The sequence below is a fragment of the Hemitrygon akajei genome, chromosome 8, assembly GCF_048418815.1.
Source record: "Hemitrygon akajei chromosome 8, sHemAka1.3, whole genome shotgun sequence".
NCBI lineage: Eukaryota > Metazoa > Chordata > Chondrichthyes > Myliobatiformes > Dasyatidae > Hemitrygon > Hemitrygon akajei.
The window spans coordinates 19410365-19436406 of NC_133131.1; the positions used below are offsets into that span (position 1 = coordinate 19410365).

At 38.5% G+C, this 26042-nt stretch overlaps 1 protein-coding gene across 4 annotated transcripts in view; it reads left to right on the plus strand.

Annotated features, from left to right (window-relative positions):
• Positions 1–26042, plus strand: part of taok1a (TAO kinase 1a) — a 159980-nt gene that overhangs the window by 83733 nt on the left and 50205 nt on the right. For all 4 annotated transcript variants that reach the window (XM_073053384.1, XM_073053382.1, XM_073053385.1 and 1 more), the window contains exons 2-9: positions 757–980; positions 11167–11238; positions 15393–15494; positions 16181–16226; positions 16710–16806; positions 18651–18764; positions 20645–20736; positions 20961–21054. In XM_073053384.1, the coding sequence (XP_072909485.1) occupies positions 849–980; positions 11167–11238; positions 15393–15494; positions 16181–16226; positions 16710–16806; positions 18651–18764; positions 20645–20736; positions 20961–21054 (749 nt within the window). In that variant the 5' untranslated portion in view covers positions 757–848. The remainder of the gene's footprint in view (positions 1–756; positions 981–11166; positions 11239–15392; positions 15495–16180; positions 16227–16709; positions 16807–18650; positions 18765–20644; positions 20737–20960; positions 21055–26042) is intronic.

Genomic DNA, 26042 nt, shown 5'->3' on the forward strand with positions numbered 1-26042 from the left:
CAGAATAGATGGACAGAAGCACTGTCCTTCAGGCTTGTACAGAAATCCAAAGCTAAACTACAAAATTGAATAAGATAAAACTTAACGTGTGATGTAGCAAGAGTGTAACTATCCCTGAAGATCATGGCAGTTTGAAAGAGAGCTTAACTGACCAAGCGACTTGCTTCCTTTGTTCACAAAATGTATATCCCAATGTTACAAAATATCAGTATTGTCAAGTCATTTGAGAATATTATTTATATTTAAAATTTCAATTTATCATTTTACTAAGTCATGCAAGATATTTGGAATACTCCAATATTGTGTAATATCTAGTTGATTACATTCTTTGATAACAGGTAAATTCATATTATTTGTGAAGACAGCTTCATCTGTTGTGTTTTTCAACATGAGTGTAACAGTGCTATCTGTGCTGCTGTCTGATGTATTTTCACCTCAAGAAAATCCTCCTTGAAACTCATTTCTGAACTTGGTAACCATGCAGCCTTTTGTGGCATTGTTCTGTACTTAGTCGGAAAGTATCATGACAATCAATGTGTTTTCGAACAGATATGCTTAAATACAACCAAAGTGTTTGAGTCAGATATGTTTGGGGAGTCTTGCAAAGTTGGTGTGTGGTTGTATCTTATTAAGTATCATATTTTTTGTATAATTTATAGGGGAAAAAATTTAGTTTGTTTCTATTTAGTCTTTATTACTTTCTCTTAGCTACTTGTTAAAACGAATATTTAATAATTAACACATTTTCTTTCACAGCTGTCTATGTTAAAGAGGGCCCATTCATGCCGATGCAGCAAGAATTAAGACAACGTGAACCCAGATAGTTAGACGGCTAAGCACACAGTAGGATGCCGTCAACCAATCGAGCAGGAAGTCTAAAGGACCCAGAAATAGCAGAGCTATTTTACAGAGAAGATCCTGAAAAGTTGTTTGTGGATTTGCGAGAAATTGGCCATGGCAGCTTTGGAGCAGTTTATTTTGTGAGTATGCAGTTTGTTCAATTTTCTGTGTCATATCAATGGATGTTTTGATTTTGATTAATTAAATAATGACATTTATGTTCTTAGAAACCTGACCAGATCATAATTTTCTGTGACCTGAAACCATGTTATCTGCCAATGCGTCGAGAAATGCACATTTATAAAAACGTAATTTTGTGCTGACTTATTAACTTTTCTCCCCACACATTATGTGGAAGCATATTTTGTTCCATTTCTCAAAGTTTTTAGGTAGTATTCTGCGAATTCTGTAAGGGTAAAGTTCTGTAAGCTGAATGGCTGTGATATAGTGATCAACACCTGCAGTTTTTGATTTCATTTTGGCCATTACAGGCAAGTGCAGCATTCATCTCCAATTGGCCTAGAGAAGGTGAAGAGCTACCAATTTAAGAGAGTGATATTCTTCTGAAACTGTTAGTCGGGAGTTTGATGCTTTCAACGTAGCATTGAAGAAGAATTTGTAATATATTTCAAAGTTAGATTTGAATGAAACACATAGATGTGATTGTTGGTATATCCCTGCTACCTTATAGACTTGGTTGATAAAACATTTCAAGTTTGGAAGGAGTTGGAGTAACCTGGGTAGTTCCTGTGTGATGTATAGATGTTGTGTATTGCAGCCAGATTTCTCTGCAAGTGAAAGGAAATGATTGTTTAGATTAATGGCATATTAATCTAGAATGCTGTTCTGACCTGGATGGTAATCAGCTCCTTTAGTTTGTCTATACACGTGAAGCCCATTCCTGGTGTGCCTTGGAGACAATGGAAAACCATCAGGGTGTTGGGACATAAGACATTTGGTATAGTATACCTAATCACTTTTGTGCTTTTATAGTCAATTTATTTTTGTGTTTAGTACAGGCAAGTTTCTGGTTGTTGGTGACCTCTAGAACATTGAAAAGATGAAACTTGACAAAGGTAATGTCATTAAGTACCAAAGATAGGTGGCTACAATCTCTGTAGTAGAGTTAGAGATAACTACTTGGCACTTCTGTGGGCTGGCTGTTATTTGTGACATATCTGAATATTCCTTGGGTTTTCCACCGTTGAGTGCTTCTTCAGCTGAGTACTTGTGAATGGAGCTGAACATTATGCAGACATCAAAGAATATTCCCACCTCTCACCTTGCGATAGGAAGAAGTCATTGTTGATGAAGACTAGACCCAGCCCTGAGAAATTTCTGCAACTGATGTTTTGAGACTTGTGAAACTGATTTCCAACAAATGCAACCACTCTTCTTTATGCAAGGGATGATTCCCCAATGATACATCTCTACCTTCTTGCCCATGATTCTTACTAGGACTTTGATACTATGCTTGGTCATGTCTGGAATTGAGCTTTTTGTCCATCTTTGGACCAAGATGGTAATGTAGTTTGGAGCTGTCTGTCCCTGGTGAAACCCAAGTTGGGCATCAGTTAAGAGGTTTTTGATGAATAAGTGCTACTTGACAACCCAGTTGGTGGCACCCTCCATCCCTTTGCTGATAAGACCATAAGTTATAGGAGCAGAATTATGCCATTTAGCCTTTCGAGTCTGCTCTGTCATTTCGTCATAGCTGATCCATTTCCCCTTCAACCCCAATGTCCTGCTTTTGCCCCGAATCTCTTCATGCCCTGACTAACCAAGAATCTGTCAACTTCTGCCTTAAATATATATTTTATGACTTGACTTCCACAGCCCCCTGTGGCAACGAATTCCTCGGATTCACCACTCTCTGGCTAAAGGAATTATTCGTTATCTCTGTTTTGAAAGGTTACCCCCCATTCTGAGGTGGTATCCCCTGGTCTTAGACTTACCCCATCATAGGAAATGTCCTCTCCAAATGCACTCTATTGAGGCCTTTCAATGTTTGGCAGGTTTTAATGAAGTCCTTCCTCATTCTTCTGAATTCCAGTGAGCGGAGGCCCAGAGCCATCAAACACACCTTATATGACATACCTTTCAATCCCGGAATCATCTTAGTGAACCTCCTTTGAACCCTCTTCAATGTCAGCACATCCTTTCTTGGATAAGCAGCCCAGAACTGCTCACAATACTCCGAAGTGAGGCCCCACCACTGCTTTATAAAGCCTCAACAATACATCCTTGTTTTTGTATTCTAGTCCTCTCAAAATGAATGCTAACATCGCATTTCCCTTTCTCACCACTGACTTAACCTGCAAATTAACCTTTAGGGATTGCTGTACGAGGACTCTCAAGTTGCTTTGCACCTCAGATTTTTGAATTTTCTCTCCATTTTAGAAAATAGTCAGCCCTTTCATTTCTTCTACCAAAGTGAATGACCATACACTTCCCAACACTGTGTTCCATCTGCCACTTCTTTGCCCATTCTCTTAATCTAAGTCTTTCTGTAGCCTTTCTGCTTTCTCAAAACTACCTGTCCCTCCTCCTGTCTTTGTATCATCCGCAAACTTGGCCACAAAGCCATCAATTCCGTCATGCAAAGCATTGATATATAACTTAAAAAGAAGCAATTCCAATTTAGACCCCTGTGGAACACCACTAGTCACCAGCAGCCAGGCAAACAATGCTCCTTTTTCCCACTCTTTGCCTCCTGCTATTCAACCAATGCTTTATCCATGCTAGAATCTGTTCTATGATACCATAGGCTCTTGTTAGAAGCCTCGTGTGGTTCCTTGTCAAAGGCCTTCTGAAAACCTAAGCAATCAACATACACAGATTCAGTATATCCTGCTTGTTAGTTCTTCAAAGAGTCCCAACAGATTTGTCAGGCAAAATTTTCCTTTACGAAACCATGCTGACTACAGCTAATTTTTATCATGTGCCTACAAGTATCTCGAAACCACATTCTTAACAATCGACTCTAGCATCTTCCTGACCACTGAGGTCAGACTAACTGGCCTATAATTTCCTTTCTTTTGTTTCCATGCCTTTTTCTTGGAGTGGAGTGACATTTGCAATTTTCCAGTTCTCCAGAACTGTGCCAGAATCAATTGAACATTACTAATGCCTCCACAATCTCTTCACCTACCTCTTTCAGAACTCTTGGGGTGTAAACCATCTGGTCCAGGTGACTTATCTACCTTCAGACCTTTAAGTTCCCCATGAACTTTCTTCCTATTAATGGTAGCTTCACATACTTCTGCCCTCTGACACTCTGAAGCTTCTAGCATACTGATAGTCTCTTTCACAGTGAAGATTGATGCAAAATAGTTAGCTCATCTGCCATCTCCTTGTCCCCATTCCTACTCCTCCGCATCATTTTCCGCAAGTCCGATCTACTCTCACCTCTCTTTTACACTTTATATATCTGAAGAAACTTTTGGTATCCTCTTTAATATTATTGGCTAGCTTCCCTTAGTATTCCAGTTTTTCCTTCTTAATGACATTTTTGAAGTTCACAACTACAGATGCGCTCGGCTGTCTGCATCACTCTCTGCAGAAGCCTGTGATTAAGGGAGATGTGGTTCCCATACCAGGCAGTGATGCAGCCAGTCAGGATGCTCTCAATTGTGCTCCTGTAGAAAGTTCGTGGGATTTGGGGGCCCATACCAAACTTCCTCAACCGCCTGAGGTGAGATCTTCCTTCCGCAGTTTGTTGTTTAATTGTAGAAACATAGAAACGTAGAGAACCTACAGCACAATACAGGCCTTTCAGCCCACAAAGTTGTGCCGAAAATGTCCCTGCCTTACAAATTACTAGGCTTATCCATAGCCCTCTATTTTTCTGAGCTCCATGTACCTATCCAAAAGTCTCTTAAAAGACCCTATCGTATCTGCTTCCACCACCGTTGCCGGCAGCCCATTCCACGCACTCACCACTCTCTGCGTTTTTTTAAAAAAACCAACTTACCCTTGACATCTCCTCTGTACCTACTCCCCATCACATTAAACCTGTGTCCTCTTGTGGCAACCATTTCAGCCCTGGGAAAAAGCCTCTGACTATCCACACAATCAATGCCTCTCATCATCTTATACACCTCTATCAGGTCACCTCTAATCCTCCGTCGGTCCAAGGAGAAAAGGCTGAGTTCGCTCAACCTATTCTCGTAAGGCATGCTCCCCAATCCAGGCAACATCCTTGTAAATCTCCTCTGCACCCTTTCTATGGCTTCCACATCCTTCCTGTAGTGAGGCGACCAGAACTGAGCACAGTACTCTAAGTGGGCTCTGACCAGGGTTCTATACAGCTGCAACATTACCTCTCGGCTCCTAAATTCAATTCCGCAATTAATGAAGGCCAATACACCATATGCCTTCTTAACCCACAAAGTTCACCTGCGCAGCTGCTTTGAGTGTCCTATGGACTCGGACCCCAAGATCCCTCTGATCCTCCATACTGACAAGAGTCTTAGCATTAATACTATATTCTGCCATCATATTTGACCTACCAAAATGAACCACTTCACACTTATCTCGCTTGAACTCCATCTGCCACTTCTCAGCCCAGTTTTGCTTCTTATCAATGTCTCGATGTAACCTCTGACAGCCCTCTACACTATCCGCAACACCTCCATCCTTTGTGTCATCGGCAAACTTACTAATCCATCTCCACTCCTCATCCAGGTCATTTATAAAAATCAGGAACAGTAAGGGTCCCAGAACAGATCACCACTGGTCACCGACCTCCATATAGAACATGACCCGTCTACAACCACTCTTTGCCTTTTGTGGGCAAGCCAGTTCTGGGTCCACAAAGTAATGTCCCCTTGGATCCCATGCCTCCTTACTTTCTCAGTAAGCCTTGCATGGGGTACCTTATCAAGTGCCTTGCTGAAATCCATATACACTACATCTACTACTCTTCCTTGATCAATGTGTTTAGTCAAATCCTCAATTCAATCAGGCTCGTAAGGCACGACTTGCTCTTGACAAAGCCATGCTGACTATTCTTAATCATATTATACCTTTCTAAATGTTCATAAATCCTGCCTCTCAGGATCTTCTCCATCAAATTACCAACCACTGAAGTAAGACTTACTGGTCTATAATTTCCTGGGCTATCTCTACTCCCTTTCTTGAATAAAGGAACAACATCCGCAACCCTCCAATCCTCCAGAGCCTCTCTGATGATTCTCTTTGATGATTCAGAGAGCATCGTCAGAGGCTCAGCAATCTCCCCCTTCGCCTCCCACAGTAGCCTGAAGTAGATCTCATCCGGTCCCGGTGACTTATCCAATTTGATGCTTTCCTAAAGCTCCAGCACATCCTCTTAATATTTACATGTTCAAGCTTTTCAGTCCGCTGCAAATCACCGAGATCCTTTTCCATAGTGAATCCTGAAGTAAAGTATTCATTAAGTACCTCTGCTATTTCCTCCAGTTCCATACACTCTTTCCCACTATCACACTTAATAGGTCCTATTCTTTCACGTCTTAGCCTCTTTCTCTTCACATACTTGTAGAATGCCTTGGGGTTTTCCTTAATCCTGCCCACTGAGGCCTTCTCATGGCCTCATCTGGCTCTCCTAATTTCCTTTTTAAGCTCCTTCCTGTTAAGCCTTATAATCTAGATCTCTAACATTACCTAGATCTCTGAATCTTCTGTAGGCTTTTCTTCTTGACGAGATTTATTACAGCCTTTGTACACGACAGTTCCTGTACCTTACCATAACTTCCCTGTATCATTGGAATGTGCCTATGCAGAACTGCACACAAATATCCCCTGAACATTTGTCATAGTTCTTCCGTACTTTTCCCTGAGAATATCTGTTCCCAATTTAAGCTTCCAATTTCCTGCCTGATAGCCACATAATTGCCATTATTCCAATTAAATGCTTTTCTAACTTGTCTGTTCCTATCTCTCTCAAATGCTATTGTAAAGGAGATAGAATTATGGTCACTATTTCCAAAATGCTCTCCCACTGAGAGATCTGACACCTGACCAGGTTCATTTCCCAATACTAAATTAAGTACAGTCTCTCCTCTTGTAGGCTTATCTACATATTGTGTCAAGAAACCTTCCTGAACATACCTAACAAATTCCACCGCATCTAAACCCCTTGCTCTAGGGAGATGCCAATTGATATTTGGGAAATTAAAATCTCCCATCACGACAACTCTGTTATTGTCACACCTTTCAAGGATCTGTTTCCCTATCTGCACCTCGATATCCCTGTTACTATTGGGTGGCCTATAAAAAAACACCCAGTAAAACTATTGACCCCTTCCTGTTCCTAACCTCCACCCACAGAGACTGTGTAGACAATCCCTCCATGATGTCCTTTCTGAAACATCTAAAACATCTTCTCTATCACCTGCCTATCCTCCCTCACACACTGTCTCCTAGCTTTCTCTATTTCTGAGCCAACTGCCTCTTCCCCAGTCTCTTCAGTTCGGTTCCCACCCCCCAACAATTCTAGTTTAAACTCTCCCCAGTAGCCTTAGCAAACCACCCCGCCAGGATGTTGGTCCCCCTGGGATTTAAGTGCAACCCGTCCTTTTTGTACAGGTCACACCTGCCCCAAAAGAGGTCCCAATGATCCAGAAATCTGAATCCCTGACCCCTGCTCTGATCCCTCAGCCACGCATTTATCCTCCACCTCATTCTATTCCTATACTCACTGTCGTGTTGCACAGGCAGTAATCCAGAGGTTACTACTTTGGTGGTCCTGCTTCTCAACTGTCTTCCTAACCCCCTGTAGTCTTTTTTCAGAACCTCTTCCCTTTTCCTACCTATGTCATTGGTACCAATGTGTACCACGACCTCTGGCTGTTCTCCCTCCCACTGTAGGATATCTTGGACGTGATCTGAAACAACCTGGACCCTGGCACCTGGGAGACAAGCTACCATTCGAGTTTCTTTTCTGCGTCCACAGAGTCTCCTGTCTGACCCTCTAACTATAGAGTCCCTATCACTACTTCCTTCCTCTTCTTTTCCCTACCCTTCTGAGCCACAGGACCAGACTCTGTGCCAGAGGCACGGCCACTGTTGCTTCTCCTAGGTAGGCTGTCTCCCCCCCCCCCCCCCCCCTTATAGTTATCAGGAGTACTTATTGTCAAGGGGTACAGTCACAGGGGTACTCTCTAGCACCTGACTCTTCCCCTTCCCCCTCCTGACTGTGACCCACTTGTCTGTGTCCCGTGGCCCCGGTGTGACCACTTGCCTGTAACTCGTTTCTGTCACCTCCTCACTCTCCCTGACCAGATGAAGATTATCGAGCTGCAACTCGACACACCGGGTGCAGATATGACTGTCTGGGAGGCTGGGACCTCCCACATCTGACACCGAGCACAGAACGCCAGCCATATACACATACTTCTTCCTTTCCACAATTAACACAGGTAAACCTACCGCCTAAGCCAGTTGAGCCAAAGCTCTATCACTCTGCTGCCTCTCACTCTGCTGTCCGCTCCGAACACTGCTCACTGGATATGGCAGTCTTTTTAAACCTTTCGTGCTCTACTGGCTGATGTCACGCACCTGCGCAGTCTTGCCTCTCTTTTACCCCAAGCAGTAAAACTGCCTTCACTCTGGAAATCCACAATTCACAACTAGATATCAAGAGTTGCAGTACTGAGCTTGTCTTTTGGTTCTGGAATTGCTGAGGACTGGTATTTCATGCTGCTTTTCTGTTTGGTATATGTGTCCTCAGTTGCAGCTTCAACACATTGGCACATTCTCCACAATATATGAATCTACCTGTACATCTATGTCATGTTGTTTGACTATTCTGTGGGATGGCACCCACCGTTTAGGTACGAAACCCCAGATGATTGTGAGATGCACTTTCCAAGATTGACCACTTGGAGTGACTTTACCTCTACAAATTTGGTGGCAAGATTGATGAAGGGTATCTTTCCAATTGTATCAAATTTCCCTTTCAAAGTAATAGTCCTGCAACAACTTAGTGTCTTGCCTGGCTAGTTGAGTAGGCATTTAAGCATCAACTATATTCCTGTGGAGTGAAGCTGCATTTATGACAAACCTGGTCAGGGTAATGGGCTTTCACTCCTGAAATGAGCTAGATAGCTTTTTGCAGCAACCATTCCCTTAGTCGTTATTACAAAGAAAAGTTGTCCTGTAATTTGTGTACACTACTGGATAATTTGTATGTTGCCAGTGTTATAACTGTATTGGAACAGCGTGGATTTAGTCTTGGCTGAATGGGAAACCTTGCTTCAGCTCCGTAACCAGAATTTCATCGGTTTCCATCTTTCTTTGCTGTATCCATTATCTTTGGTCATTTCTTGGTTTCATTTAAAGTGGATTAAATTGACTACAACCTGGCTTTTGGAATGGTTTGTTCCCAGGAAGAGATCCAAACGCCTTTACCACTTGGTTCTCCTTTTGCTCATACCTCAAGCTTTTATTCTTCTCACATGTATTATTCTCTGCCATTACTGAACATAGAAACATTCAGGAAATCATCTCCTGAGCTGTCAGTGATGATACATTTGGCAAAATCTCAAGCCCATTGGCTAACAAGTAAATTTCAGAAATACTTGACTTTCTCTGTAACACGTACTTCCACTATTTAGCATGCATGCAATAGTGTATTGTGTTTTTGTTGGTCTAGCATCTTGTTTTTAAATACAGTTGGTGCTATCTCTGGAATACTTTTCTACAGTTCATGGATTGATCCCTTCAGTGAACTTACAGATATTTATGAAGAGTAGTCTTGCAGAGTCTTATAAACGTGAGAAATTCAGCAGATGCTGGAAATCCAAAGCAACACACACAAAATGCTGGAGGCACTTAGCATGTCAGGCAGCAACTATGGAAATGAATAAATAGTTGACGTTTCAGGCCAAGACCCTTCAGGACCGTAGAGTCTCATGTAAAGTGTGTCAATGTGCATGTAAGCATTGGATACAGAAAGTTCCTTGTTAAGAGTTGAATAAGAGAAGCATCCTTGGTCAAAGTGCCTATGTCCTAGGATTACAGTTATTTTAGAACTTAGAACTCTTAAGGTCACCTTATGATATAATTATGGTTTCCTGTCATGGTAGTGATAGAGCGAGGGATGTGCCATTCTGTGAGGTTTATAGATTGTAGAGGTATTTTGTTAGTGTCTGCTGTTGCTGATGGCTCACAACACCTTACCATTGCTAGCCTATGACATCTTCTGTATGCCCAATTTTGAACAGCAAGGCTTCTTGATCTGTGGTATTTAACATTGTACAAAAGAATAAAATGGCATATGGTCTCCAGATAACTGGTGGTCAGTTCTACTAATATTCTTGTAGGCATTAATTTTTTGCAACAGATAAGTTTGTGAGGAGGTAACTAAGTTCATTATTCCACCATTTGTTGTAGTTTTCATCGAATGAACCAGCCCCAGCTCTTCCGTTGAGTCTAGGATGTTCAAGATCTGATTTTTGAAGAACCTCTGGGCAGCTTACCATATTTAGTCTGCTCTAAGATATTTGTGAAGACGACTTTGCAGGGTCAACAGGATTCAGTGTCATCATCATGTCCAGTAAAGTGCCTAATTCAAAGCTGGGTGCGCCTTCGAAATAAATAGGTGTAAGCCAATACTTTACCTGGCATGGCATCTTGTACGATAATTGCATCATCTCCATTGCAGCATCAAGTTGTTGTCTTACAAGCTGTAATCTTGGAATTCCAATAGTAAATCCTTGCCTTTCTACAAAGGTTTGTTTAGTTGCCTTTAGAACAATGCCACTATTTAATGTATGTTGGAGATTGTCTCCTCAAAGAGGAAGGATGACAGTGTAGTTTTAATTATTTGGCAAGGGAAGGTTAGAAATTTAATTGGTGTATATATAGTTATGTAATGCAGTGGTTTTGAATGTCTGTGGTATATTTGACTTTTTGGTTCCCATTTTAATAAAAACTTTTCTTAATTTTTTCTCATTTACATCTCTTTTGTATTTAGCCTTGTTCTTCAACCCTCTTTCAGTTTGAGTATCACCTGAAATTATATTTTCTGAACATAATGGTGTTTTTGAAATTCTGCATTCTAGATTGCGTAATGAAGAAGAATTATAAAATTGTTCTAAGCTAAGAAAATACTGCTGAAAACTGTTAACTTAAATGGAAGATAAAATAAGTAATTTGTTTGGGAATGACTAGTTTTAAGCAGAAAATTGGGATATGTTTAAATATTGTAGTTTTAAAGATCAACTTGCATCTTGTCAGAAGTTTCATTTGGATTGTTATGTACTTTTCACTGCAGTATTGTTTCACTGTTCAAATGAGCTTTTCAATAAGCTTGCTAATATATTCTAAAATCTTATATAGGCACGAGATGTTCGCACTAATGAAGTGGTGGCTATCAAGAAGATGTCTTATAGTGGAAAGCAATCCAATGAGGTTAGTGCATTATAAACTGCATGAATGAAATGAGTTGTGTGTGTGTGTGTGTGTGTGTGTGTGTGTGTGTGTGTGTGTGTGTGTGTGTGTGTATAGGCATAATCAAGTGAGAAGGTGACGGATGACCAAATAAATACTCTAAAACTTCACTGCTGTTAAGATTTTCTACATTTATCTTTGATATAGTGATAAATTGTATATTTTAACTAGCATTCACAGTTTTGCTTTTAAGTAAGATCTGGAGATGAGTGGTATACCATTGATAAGGAGGAAATTAGAAGGACTTCTGTATCCTTATTGTATTCTATAGTACTGTGTACCTAATTAAGTATATTTGAAGTATATTATATATCTAAGGAGAACACCCAGTTTGTAGCTGACAAGCAAGGTAAATAGACTGTTTAAAAAAAATATATATAGAGTAATAGGTATTAACAGATGCTTGTCAAAGCCTGTACCCTTTCATTTGTGCGGTTGTTATTTTACATCCATCTGATCAGTCTTTATTTAATACAACGGTCACAGAAGTAATTCTTTGTAATATTCAATGAAAATGCAGCAGTTGCTAAAAACTGCAATAAAATGCCATTCCGCGTTGAACTTGGCTTGAAGCTTGTGTTGACCAAGTGACTGTGATAAGGGAGTGATCCTACACTAGAACAAGGAAGTAATTGTATAGTAGGTGGTGTTTTAATCTATAGAAACGCACACTTCTTAGAGAGGAAAAAATACTTATCTGTAGTCTTGTCATGTTAAATGTCAGTTTATAAATATCCAAAGAAATATCTGGAGTTTGTTTCTAAGCTATCCATAATGTAGATTTTTCTCCCCAGTTGATTCCTTCCCCAAATGTATTTTGTTGTGTATACCAAGAAAGCAATATAGTTCAATAAATAAAGAACTTTATAATCTTAATCGCTTTGCTATTAACTTATTTTATATGTTGATTTGTCCTTTGTAAATCAGATTTTCCACTATTTTGAAGATGTGCTTTGCATTGAAGTACACCCTCCAGTGCACAGAGAATCCATGGTCTTTGTTCTTTTTGCTCAATCAATTACAACTTGTACTGGTTTTCTGTGTGACTTTTAAAAATAAAATCTTTCCATTTGTGGCTAGAATCTGGATACAGAAATTAAAATCATTTTCACCTTGTGGAGAGAATAAGAATTCAAATTACCAGTATGCATGTTTTCAGAGGTGTGACTTTGGCAGTACTTTCAGAAAACTGACTGCAGAAGGGGACCAATGTTGAATGTACTCTTTGTTCAAATTGCAGCCTATAATTGATTCAGGTATAAATGTGTGCTATTTAAAAAAAACCTGTTGCATGTTGCTCTGTAAAAGTTTATAAGGAAATCAGTTTTTGCTTGAAGTGGAGGTTGAGTAAAATTCTAGCCCACCTTCCTCTTCATTTTGAGATCAGCTTTTCAAAGGTAGCAAGTCCAAAATATCAGGACATTATGTTCAGAGCTTTGGTGTGTGGCTTGAGGAAGGTGATGCATTTATACTGCTTGTCCTAGCTTCAACTAACTCACTGAGCAGATGAGGAAAGTGTAGCTTGCTTTGAACTTTCCCAAGAAGTATTTGCTTCAATATTGGCTGAATATGAAGGGCAATTAATTTTTCTTTCAACAAATGTTCCCGAAAGGTCCACAAAATATTCATTCTTGGATTAGTTTTCATCATTTACATTATAGTAGTAGTATGAGAACAGCTTCCGTTTTATAATGTGGCTTATCAAAGTTTGAGAATTAAGTATAGTGAAAATCAACGCAGTTACGTTAATCTTGTCTTCATGAAAATCCATACTTCTCCAGCTCCAATCCCAGATGTGCAATGTCTGGCCATAGCACCAGTGTTGCAGTCTGTACTTATTAATGAGCCAAATACAAATAAAGTGTTGTTCAATTTGTCGTGGTACTTGCTCCCAAACATCTTTCATGGTGTGCAGAAATCCACGAGGCATCTTGTGAACTTCCTTCAGAGCAACCTGTAAATGTCTGTGGACTCTGCTGGTCCAAGGAATTTACCAGCTCTCGTATAAAAATGTCCTATTAAAGCTATTATTTGAAACAGTGTAGATGGTAAAGAAGATGTTTTTTGATTGGAAGGAGAGGTCTGTCTTTTTCAGTCTTTGTTCTTTCTCGCAATGTGATTAGGGCTTCCAAATGGCTGCTGCTTAGATGAGGGCTAGTCAAAGGATTTTGCTTTACTACTGAGGGAAAAAAATGAGCAGCCACCCTAGGATGTTGCACATTGTAATCCTGGTTTCTAATGGGTCAGAAAGAGTGGAGCAGGCAACCCACCCTGCTGCACTTTTAATGTATTTCCTAGGTGCAAGATCTCATGTTTCCAACTATATAGAAGCTTTTTTGCCATACTCTGGTTACCCTAATGTGAAAATTGGGACAAATTTTCCCAACAGTACCCCAGCTGAAACGGGATAAAATTCTTGAGTTTGATTGTACCTGATACCAGACTGTCTGACCCTATCTATACACCTGTGTTGGCCTCAAAGGCAATACTTTAACAGCTCTATTGTGTTTGTAAATAAGGATGTAACTTGAAAAGCAACTTAGGCAGGTGGCTTTAATTACTTCGTTGGGAAATTGGTTGTGGAAGGGTGTTGCATGAAGGGGCTTTATTGTTATCCACTTCATCAGCAGTGAAGCATTTTAATAAAGTATTGGGCAATATTTTGTCTTCTGGCTTTGACAAAGCAACGGATATTTTTATATACAAAGTCACATCTTGACTGGTTCCTCTAATCATTCAAATTTTCTTCTTCATTTGCGTCTCTTGCCTTTTTATTTTGTTTATTGACTTTTTCTGTTTAAATCACACCTTTAATCACACCTCTGGTTGCCTCACTATAGGAAGGATGTGGAAGCATTGGAAAGGGTACAGAGGAGATTTACCAGGATGCTGCCTGGTTTCGAGAGTGTACGTTATGATCAGAGATTAAGGGAGCTAGGGCTTTACTCTCTGGAGAGGAGGATGAGAGGAGACATGATAGAGGTATACAGGATATTAAGAGGAATAGATAGAGTGGACAGCCAGCGCCTCTTCCCCAGGGCACCACTGCTCAGTACAAGAGGACATGGCTTCAAGGGGGATATTAGAGGAAGGTTTTTAACTCAGAGTGGTTGGTGCGTGGAATGCACTGCCTGAGTCAGTGGTGGAGGCAGATACACTAGTAAAATTTAATATACTACTAGACAGGTATGTGGAGGAATTTAAGGTGGAGGGTTATATGGGGGGCAGGGTTTAAGGGTCGGCACAACATTGTGGGCCGAATGGCTTGTACTGTGCTGTTTTGTTCTTTGTTCTTCTTTAATGGAATAAAAAGGTTTTGAGGACCAAGCAGTACCATGAAGAAAGAATGAACTCTCACCCCTTAGAAGGGAAGATGAGGATTGACAAATGATTGCTTAGAAATACTCATTTGAGAAGGAAACAATTATTAGATTAGGGAAGGGAATAGATAAGGATGCGTTTTATTAGGAGATTTGATAGTGACTTCATGTTGGTTCAGAATTTGTGGTCGCAATACTGAAACATGTCAGACTGTAATATTATGATGCTAAACTGGCAAACAGCTCTTGACATCTGCAGGTGCACAATAACAAAGGGAAAGTTGCTTTTGAAGATATCCTGTATATCCATGGAGTATACTTATTATTTTATTTACAAATGCTTTCAAAAGTGAATCAATTTTTTTTGCATATACAAATTTTTATGGGTTATTATTAAAAATGCTGAAAGTTCTTATGATAGTTCTGTAAGGTTTAGCGGAGTGTTTTAAGACATAGTTACTGCAGTGCATCTTCTCTGACCTTGGAAATCTAATTTAATATTTGTGATTTGTCATTCTCTTCAGATCTGTTTTGAAAATTCCACACATTTCAAAATGAGTTAATGTTTATAATATTGCAATAGTCTGTAAAATGGTTAAAATAAGTGCTTTTTATCCCATTTTCTTGCCCAGAGCATCTTTAACAGTTTTGTTTCTCACCTGATCAATATTGTTGGACATCCAGAGATCCCCTATACATAGTGACAGACTGCATCCCATGTTGGCTAAGGGTTTTTTTAATAATACTCAAAATACTGCTTTCACTTATTATAAGCTACGACAAAATCTCTTACAGAAGTGGCAAGACATTATCAAAGAAGTCAAGTTCCTACAGAAGTTAAGGCATCCAAATAGTATCGAATACAAAGGTTGCTATCTGCGAGAGCATACAGCATGGGTAAGAAATTTGCTTATTAATAAAGAATACATAAGGACTAATCATTTCATCCATAATGTTAATTCAACCTTCAGTACTTGGAACCTTTAAAGTTTAAAAATTGCCCTGTCGAAATAGACTTCAATATGAGAGCTAACATGAGGAAATCTGCAGATGCTGGAAATTCAAACAGCAACACACACAAAATGCTGGTCGAACGCAGCAGGCTAGGCAGCATCTATAGGGAGAAGCGATGTCGGCCCGAAACGTCGACATCGCTTCTCCCTATAGATGCTGCCTAGCCTGCTGTGTTCGACCAGCATTTTGTGTGTGTCAATATGAGAGCTATTAGTTTGTCAGAAGTAAAAAGGGACTTGATTTGTTCAGAAGTAAAAACTTGATTATTGATAAAACTTTTAGAGCTCATCTCCTTAAATTAATTGTTTTATAACATTGAATTCTAACAATGATCCAGATGACTCTTCAAAAATGTCATAGCCTACCCAATGAGTTCTAAACCTGTCGGATTTCTGTGATTAGCAATGAAGATTGAGTTCAGTTTTATCAAATGTGTAATATTGCATATACACTTTCCTCTTCATTTATACCGGTAGTTGTAGAAACCATGCTGACTTTCTAATATGAAACTAAAGCATAGGTGGATTATGTTTGTATATGGTTTTATCAACTGTTCTCTTTTTTTGCAGCTGGTCATGGAGTACTGTTTAGGGTCAGCTTCGGATCTTCTAGAAGGTAATAAGAAATCATTTATCTGTGGAAATTGATCATTTTTTGGTACATTTTTGTAACATTGGACAAAAACTCAAGAAATTCATACATTATTTTCAATTTTTTATTGTTAGACACTTCTGACACCACCTTGACAGTGTGAAAAATTACCATGCATGTTGTGTCTATTAAAAGCAGGACATATCCAATCTGATTAATTATCAAGACATCAGATTACAATTAATCATTGGAGTAGTGAAAAGTGTTGTTGAGTGTTAACCCAGCATTACTTCAAAAATCTACTTATCATTACTTGGTTTGGCTTCTGCCAGGATCATTTATGATAGATGCCAGCAACATTCACATATTGTGGAACAGTTAAGATAAAGTTGATCTAAATGGTCTTGTGAATTATTTTTGTTTTTATTTAATACTGTGACTGTATCAGCTGTGCTTTACAACCTTACCCACTCTCAATAATTTTCTTTTCATTTTTTTGCCATTCAGTTCATAAGAAACCACTTCAGGAAATTGAGATTGCAGCCATTACACATGGAGCTTTGCTGGGATTAGCCTATTTGCATTCCCATAACATGATTCACAGGTATGCTTGTGTAGAGGTTTGCTGCATTGCATGAGGATATTGTTACAAATCGTGTGGGCAGATTTTCAATACCGTTTCTCCATCAGCAAGGTCTGTTTCAGTTGAAAGTAATTGTTGAAGCAATATTTTAACAAAAACAATGTAGTAAAGTATGTATAATACTACCTCTGGTAATCCACCATTTTTTAAAGACTCAAAGTGCATTTACTATTGTCAAAGTATGCATTTAGCCTATACTTTTGATTTGAAATGTCAAAAAAAAGTACATCGGCCGACTGTTTCCACTCTCTGAGCTATAGAACTGATTTTTACTAAGCTGGTTGTAGCTAGTGGAGATTTCAATGACTGGCTGATATTGGAAGATGCCAAGGCTGCCCCAGATTCGTGTAGTTATCCTCATTGGTCATTATTGAGCAAAAATCTGGAGTACAGGTGGAAAGACACTGCTTACTGATACTCTTATTGTTTGGTATTTCATGCTTGTATTCATACCATTTACTTCTGCAGGGTTATAAAACTAGTTTTACTTTGTATTTATCATATTATCAAAGCAGTTTTTTCACATAACACATTTAAAAATGTTTATACATGAGCAACAAAGTCCACAACTTTATGCAACCAATTTCCTGCTTACTAAACACACATTTTCTGTTACCAATGTTTAGAACATAATCCAATAAGATCATAAGTTTATAGACCGTGGTCAAAATTCACACCATTGCATCTGGAATTTGAAATGAAGTGCTCTTATGAAACAATCTGGATGAAAGAAAAAAATACACATGTACAAATACTGGTAATTTAATACCCTTGAGGACAATAAAAGAAGTTGGTTCACTTGATCTGAGTGCATTGTTCATATAATTCCATTCATATCAAATTGAATCTTACAAGGAAAAAATATTTCCCAAATAAAGTCTGAGTGCTTTGCTTAGATCCATACATATAGCAAATGTATTTCTACCATCACCAACAATCTGTAAGAGTAAAAATTATACAAGACAGCCAAGGATAAACAACTGAAGTATTTGGTGTTATAAATTTATCAATGACCTTTCTTTTACCAGAACCACCAAAGACTGAAAATCAATTATGCTGATCTGTTGCATTTGTTTAGCCAATCTGTATAAATTCCATTTACCAGCACTTGGTATGTTTTCTTCTGTGCATTGGTAATTGAAGTGCACATCATCAGTACTTTCTCAGGGCCTACCGTTCATGCTGTATGTCTTATACTTTTTTGACTTCCCAGAATATCATGCCTCATACTTATCAGGATTAAGTTCCATAAAATTATTGCTCGTTACAACTTATCATCTGGTCAAAATAGTTTGTGGCCCAAGATACCAACTTTAGCTACAGGACCAATTTTCATGTCACCTGTTAACATACGAACCATACCTCCTGCATTCCCATCCAAAAAAAAAGGTTCCCAGCTCCATTCTATGGTAAACCAAACTTCTTCATTAATATATTTTATTAATACATGCAGAAAAATTTAATCAAATTTGTCAGACAGGAGCCTCCACCAACAAATCCAAGTTCTGCTTTTCCATTGCAAATTAATCCTGTCCCTTAGATCTTTCCAATTTTTTATGTCCCTTCTTTTTCTGATATTATCATCCTTATTTCATAAACAGATTTGACGGAGATGTTCAAAGAAAATAGTTTGGATTCCTATCTTGCACTTCTTTCCTGGCACATTCTTTGAGAATGTATTGTTTTAATAAATTATAATATTAAGTGATTTGTACTTGTTTAAATTTACATGTTAGTTATGAATGATATTAGAGTTTTTATTGACTTGATGGCTGTTAAATAACATTTACCTGTTGTATACCCAGGGACATAAAGGCAGGTAATATCCTCCTGACAGAACCAGGGCAAGTAAAGTTAGCTGATTTTGGATCTGCTTCCATAGTTTCTCCTGCAAATTCATTTGTGGGAACACCATACTGGTAAGAAACATTCTCTTTTTGAGTCAAGAAGCATGTGCAATCATTTATTTTTTAAAGTTATTTATTATTATAAGCAAATGATCAAATCATCAAAGGAAGTTATTTGTTTGCATTTTTAAAAAAAGCTTTTTAGTGTATGCCATTATTCTGAATAATTGCTTGCGCAGTTACATTTGCAACAGCAGGAGAAATTCCTTTTCTTTAGCAATCTTGTACTCCGTCTGGCAACTCATGACATCAAGTATGCTGTTTCAAAAAGTATTCTGCTTTTTCCATTTAATTACTATAATTTTTTGGCTGATTTAAGATAAATAAGGCTAAATGTTTAAAAAAAAATGATAGGTGGCAGTCATCAATTTGTCATTTGCTATTTTTTTGTTTGAAAATAGTTCAGATATAAGTAAGATGATTTTGCTAATTCATGTAGTGGATCTGAATTTACAGATGTGGATGGCTATTTTGAGCATCAGCATATATTGAGTGTTACAGCTAGTAGAGCTGCCGCCTCACAGCTCCTGTGATCCAGGTTCATTCCTGACCTCCGGTGCTGTATGCGTGGAGTTTGCACGTTCTCCCTGTGACTGTGTGGATTCCTTCTGGTGCTCTGGTTTCTTTCCACGTCTCAAAGGCTTGCTGGTTAATTGGCTGCTGTAAATTGTCCTTAATATGTAGGTGAGTGGTAGAATCTGGGAGTGTTGATGGGAATGTGGGGGAGAATCAAATGATCTTAGTGTAGGATTAGTTTAAATGTGTGCTTAGCAGTTGGTGCAGAATCACTGGGCCAAAGGACCTGTTTCTACTGAATGATTTTCAGTGCATTATGTAATCTTTTGCATTTCTAAATCCCCTTATAACTTGTACTGTGTTTTTGTTAACTAAGTAACCTGCATCCAAACATTAAACTACAAGGGAGTTAAGAGATTTGAAGATGAAGCAAGTCATTGATGTTTAGCCTAAGGTTGGATGGCCCGTGGTGGAGCAGGCTCGGGGCATATTGGCCTGTTTCCTGCTTCTTCTGTTTTTACAGTATAGCACTGTATGTTATGTCCCAGATTTTATTCTCAGTAATTTTTGATCTAACTGCCTTCACCCCAGTCAGGATTTTATATTGCTTTTGTTTTTAAAGTGTATGTGAGGGATCAGATTTTCAACACATTCCGTTCCTGTTCCTTTTCCAGCACCTGCTGTTAGAAAATCTGCATAAAGAATGAGAATATATAGCGGATAGTTTGTGTAGGGTAATGATAATTTTTCATGCAGTTTTACAGTTTGCCCAAATCAAATAAGTTTCTTGCATATGAAGGATTGTAGAACTACAGCTTTGTTGATAAATATAGAGCTGTACTAACAAAGAAAGGCATACCTGAGACACTGATGTGGCTTTTAAATGAAACTATTCCAAAAATCATTAAAAGGTTCATTTTAGGCAGAATTCTTAGAACAAACTCCTGACCAAGGCCTCAAGAAATTGAGAATGTGGGATTAATCATTCCTTAAATTGTATTTAAATGGCTGAGTTGCTGATGGATTGCAATTGTTTGAATGTAACGGAAAGTAAAAGCAAGCCACTATAAATAAAACTGTATTTAAAAATTTTAAATCCAAATCAATTTTTGGAATTGATTGCTATGTGTTCGTTTTGCTTTATTTTTATATAAACCATCTAAAATAATTCAAATTTCAAGAGTCGTCGTTTTAATTATATACTTCTGAAGCTGAACATAGCTTCAGTTCTCCTTGACACTTCTTACCATAGTAATCTTTGGAGGTATTTTCCTATTTCTAATGCAGAATCAAATTGACATAGTTCAGCAAAGTTGCAGAATCAAATTGATATAGTTCAGTAAAGTTGCATAATGACTACTTTTTCATTGAAATAGGATGGCTCCTGAAGTAATTCTTGCCATGGATGAAGGACAGTATGATGGCAAAGTAGATGTTTGGTCCTTGGGAATTACATGCATTGAATTAGGTAAAGTCTGGCTGTCCCCTGTGAATGTGGAACAGTTGATACAGTGTGGTCGTGATGGTTTAATCTTTCTTAGTAAAATGCAATAAAAATGTTTGATCACTTTTATTTTAATGCATTTAAAAAGATTGCAATTATACTCTGAATGAAACCCTAAATAAGACACTGAAAATTACCACTTCATTGTTATCAGTTCTAAAATCTGATTACTGCTACTTTGCCCACAGCGGAGCGAAAGCCTCCTTTGTTTAATATGAATGCAATGAGTGCCTTATACCACATAGCGCAGAATGAGTCACCTGCTCTTCAGTCTAATGAATGGTAAGTATATATTTGAAGTCCTGAGATTTGTATAGAAACAGATGTTTCTAAATTATAAGTAACTGCCAGTTTAAGAAATACTTGTCAGTGGATAAAGGTTTATATCTAATTCTGAGTGTTTAAACAGATTATCCTAAAATGTGCAGCAAAAGCTTAAAATAGGAGTTGTATATTTTTCAGTATGTTCAGTGTTAGAAGCTGTTTTTATAGTAATAAGATTACCATCTTTGAACATAATGGTCTCCCTTAAGATTTATTTAAAAATTAAATTGATTATGCCTGCTGACAGCAATTTTATAGATGCTAAAGCCTCAAAGTATTGCAGTAATCCATATTGAGATCCAAAGTAAATATTTTATTAAAATTAAATAAATAGAAAGTAATCATACAAGTATTTGATTTTTTTTGGTAGCCTGTAAGAGAAAATCCTGTAATAGCTTGTTTGATTGTAATTTAATATGCAGGCAGTCCTTCATATTGTAAAGCTGCAGTAGTTTAAGATGATGTGTATTTTGCTATATTATAATCAAGACTACACAGTTTTGGATAATAGTGCTGCAAATTTAAATCCTTCTAAATTGTTCATGCAATCCACGTTGCGTACCTTGTGTACAAGTATATTTATCTTGCGTTGATTTAAAAAGAAGTCTTGCTTCCCACAGTCTTCACGCTCCATGAGTTTTACCTCATTATAGTTTTTATAAGGGGAAGGGAAGCTAGCTGTCACCTGAAGTCCAAATCTTTAAGCAACTCAGCTGCCCTTCAACTGAACTCAGTAGTTTGTAAGTAGGTTACAGATATTTGGATTTATCTAATTAGAGCAGCTTTAAATGAACTAAGCAACTTAATATCTGAGCAGTACAATGATGCTTCAAATCTTGCAATACCCAAAAATGATAGGAAGGGTAATCAACTATTGCTATATCATTTTTGTGGATCAAATTTTAATACCCAAATCACATTGAGATTTCAATTATTTTGCAGAACTGTTAATCTGAGTTGATTAGATATTATCATCTTTGATATTTAGTTCTGAATCCATTTAGGGGAAATTATTTTGTAATTGAACCATGTTTTCAGAGTGACATCTCATTATAACTTTATTTTTAAAAATTGATGCCTTTTCGAGGAACTGCAATTGAAAGAACGATCATAAGTGGTTGAATAATAATGATTTAGAATTATATATTAAAATGCATTCCCTGTATAAGTAAATAGATTTATGATATTTTATTCCACTGAGATTCAGCACAGAATACAGCCCTTCAAGCTGCGCCAGCCAGCAACCCCTCCCCTTGGTTTAACCCTATCATTGGACAATTTCCAATGACCAGTTAACTTATGAGCTGGTATGTCTTTGGATTGTGGGAGGTAACCGGACGGAGCACCTGGAGAAAATCCCATGCATTCCACAGAGTGGGCATAGAGACTTCTTACAGATGATGTCAGAATTGAAATCCAAACCCCAGTGCTCTGAGCTGTAATAATATCGCGCTAACCGCTATGTTACCGTGGGCCCCAGAAAGCCAGATGTCATATCAGTGGCTTTTTCCCCCACAGTTGTAATTTCAACTGTGTTTATAACTTGCCTGCACATTAACTGATTTCTTCATGTTCACTTGATGTTGTATTATTTCTAAACAGCTTAGTTCTGCATCTATTTAATAATTTGCCTCCATCAGTTTTAATGTTGGATAATGGCAGTAGTCATAATCATTTATAAATACATATAATGTTTTATTGAATGAAGCCAGTACCTTAATTTTGCTCAACTTTGATACCCTAATTCATATATGCAAGAGATCCTACAGTTGCTGGAAATCCAGAACACACATAAAAATGCTGGAGGAACTCAGCAGGTCCGGTAGTATCTATGGACATGAATAACCAGTCAATGTTTTGGCCAGAGCCCCTTCATCAGGACTGGAAAGGAAGGGGGAAGAAGCCAGAATAAAAAGGAGGGAAGGGGAGAAGGACAAGCTAGAAGTTGATGGGTGAGGCCTGATGGGGAGATTAAGTAAGAAGCTGGGAGGTGATGAGTTGAAAAGTCAAAGGGCTCGAGAAGAAGGAATCTGATAGGAGAGTGGATAATAAGAGAAAGGGAAGGAGGAGGGGCACCAGAGGAGGAGATAGGCAGGTGAGGAGAAGAGGTAAGAGGCCAGAGTAGGGAAATGAAGTGCAGAAAAGTGGGAGGGGTAAACAATTACAGGAAGTTGTAGAAATCGATGTTCATGCCATCAGATGGAGATTACCTACACAGACCCCCAGCAGATTTGTGTGTGAAATTTTTCCTTACCCGGAAGGACCGTTTGGGGCCCGGAATGGAGGTGAGAGAGGAGGTGACTGGGCAGGTGTAGCACTTCTGCTGCTTGCAGGGATAAGTGCCAGGAGAAAGATTAGTGGGGAGGGTCGAATAGACCAGAGAGTCACTGGGAGGGATTCATACAGAAGGTGGAGAGTAGGTGTGGGGTGGGGGGGGGGAGAGAGGTAAAGATATAATTGGTGGTAGGGTTCTGTTGAAGATGGTGAAAGTTGTGGCGAATGATGTGTTGGATACAGAGGCTCATTGGGTGATAGGTGAGGACAAGAGGAACTCTGTCCCTGTTACAGCAGTGGGAAAATGGTGTGAGTGCAGATGTCTGGGAAGTGGAAGAGATGTGTGTGAGGGCAGCATCAAGTGGTGGAGGAAGAGAAACCTAATTCGTATGTTTATTCTATGGAAGCTTTCAAATATGCGTCTCTGTTAGGGTTTGACTCTATAATTGTATCTGAGATATTCCCAATAATTTTTCACAATTTTCTCTGTGCCAAGTTTCTTAGTGTTTTTGCAATTTGTTCTTCTACATAGAAATACAAAATTACTGAGACTTCTGTTTTAAATATTCTAATTAACATAGTTCCCAAGTTAGAAAATTATTCCTTTTTTTCTAGCGTAGAGATGAAAGAAGAATATGTTAGAGGACCATAGTCAAAGGATGCATAAATAAGAAAGCTAGAGCCAAGTACTTGAGTATGATAAATGGGTGAAATATGACAGGTGTTATATCTGCATGGATTTCTGTCATATTATTGACTTCATAGAAAAAAATAGCACCGTAGCTGAAACACTCCAATTGTGTCTTAAATCTTGTAGATTATCCTCGGCATGAATATTAGGAGAAATCTGGGCCATTGGAATAGTAGTGAGATGGAAGTATTTTGTGTTTGGCTATTTATTTTAAATTTCTACAATACATTTAAATGGTTCAAACACATTTTGTTTCTTTTTTAAAAGCAATTATTAAACTGTTCTCCTGTAAGGTACATGTAATATGAGTTGATGTAATTAACAAACATAATGATTACATGTGCACACAGAGTATTTACACAATTTTGTTTTTATTGTATTCTGTCAAAAGGTTTCAAAAATCTGGCTGCATGAACAGTTTAGAATTGTAGAAGATTGAAGTAACCAGTTTCAGGCAGTTAATGGGGGCACTAGGGAATGGAATGTACAAAAGTCAATCACTAACTAATGTGGTAATAATGTATAGGTGGAGAATGTTGTAGGGATTAGTTGGTCAAAGCTAATGAAGAGCTATGAGGATGAGAGGAAAGTACAGTGCCTATAAAAAGTATTCACTCCCCCTTAGAGATTTTCATGGTTGGTTGTTTTACAGCATTGAATCATAGCGGATTTAATTTGGCTTTTCTTCCCCACTGATCAACAGAAAAATTCTCTTTCATGTCAAAGTGAAAACATGTCTATAAAGTGATCTAAATTAATTACAAATATAAAACACTAAATAATTGCATAAGTATTCACCCGCTTCAACTCGGTATTTAGTAGATGCACCTCTGACAACCAGAACAGCCTTGAGTCTGTATGGATAGGTCTCTTCTAGCTTTGCACATCTGTACACTGCAGATTTTCCCCATTCTTCTTTACAAAACTGCTCAAGCTCTGTCAGATTGCATGGGGATCATGAGTGAACAGCCCTTTTCAAGTCCAGCCAAAATTCTCAATTAGATTGAGGACTGGACTCTTGACTTGGGTGCTCCAGGACATTAACTTGTTGTTTTTAAGCCATTCCTGTGTAGCTTTGGCTTTATGCTTGGGATCATTGTCTTGCTAGAAAACAAATCTTCTCCCATGTCGCAGTTCTCTTGCAGACTGCATAAGGTTTTCCTCCAGAATTTCCCTGTATTTTGCTGCATTCATTTTTCTCTGTACATTCACAAGCCTTCCAGAGCCTATTACAGTGAAACTTCCCCACAGCATGATGCAGTCACCTATGCTTCACGGTAGGGATGTTGTGTTTTCGATGATATGTGGTGTTTCGCTTACATCAAACATAGCATTTAGTCCGATGGCCAAAAAGCTCAATTTTGGTTTCATCAGGCCATAGAACCTTCTTTCATCTGACTTCAGAGTCTCCCACATGCCTTCTGGCAAACTCTAGCTGGGATTTCATGTGAGTTTTTCTCAACAGTGGCTTTCTGTTTGCCACTCTCCCATAATGCTGCAACTGGTGAAGCACCTGGCAACAGTTGTGTGCAGCCTCTCCTATCTCAGCCACTGAAGCTTGTAACTCCTCCAGAGTTGTCATAGGTCTCTTGGTGGCCTCCCTCACTAGTCTCCTCCTTGCATGGACACTCAAGTTTTTGAGGACAGTCTGCTCTGGGCAGATTTACAGCTGTGCAATATTCTTTCTATTTCTTGATGATTGATTTAACTGTATTCCAAGGGATATTCTGTGTCTTGGACATTTTCTTGCATCCATCTTCTGAGTTGTGTTTTTCAATAACCTTTTTACGGAGTTGCTAGGAGTGTTCTTCTGTCTTCATGGCGTTTTTGCTAGGATACTAACTCACCAGCAGTTGGACCTTCCAGATACAGGTGTATTTTTACTACAATCAATTGAAACACCTTGACTGCATACAGATCTCTATCTAACTAATTATGTGACTTCTAAAACCAGTTAGCTGTACCAGTGAAGATTTGGTGT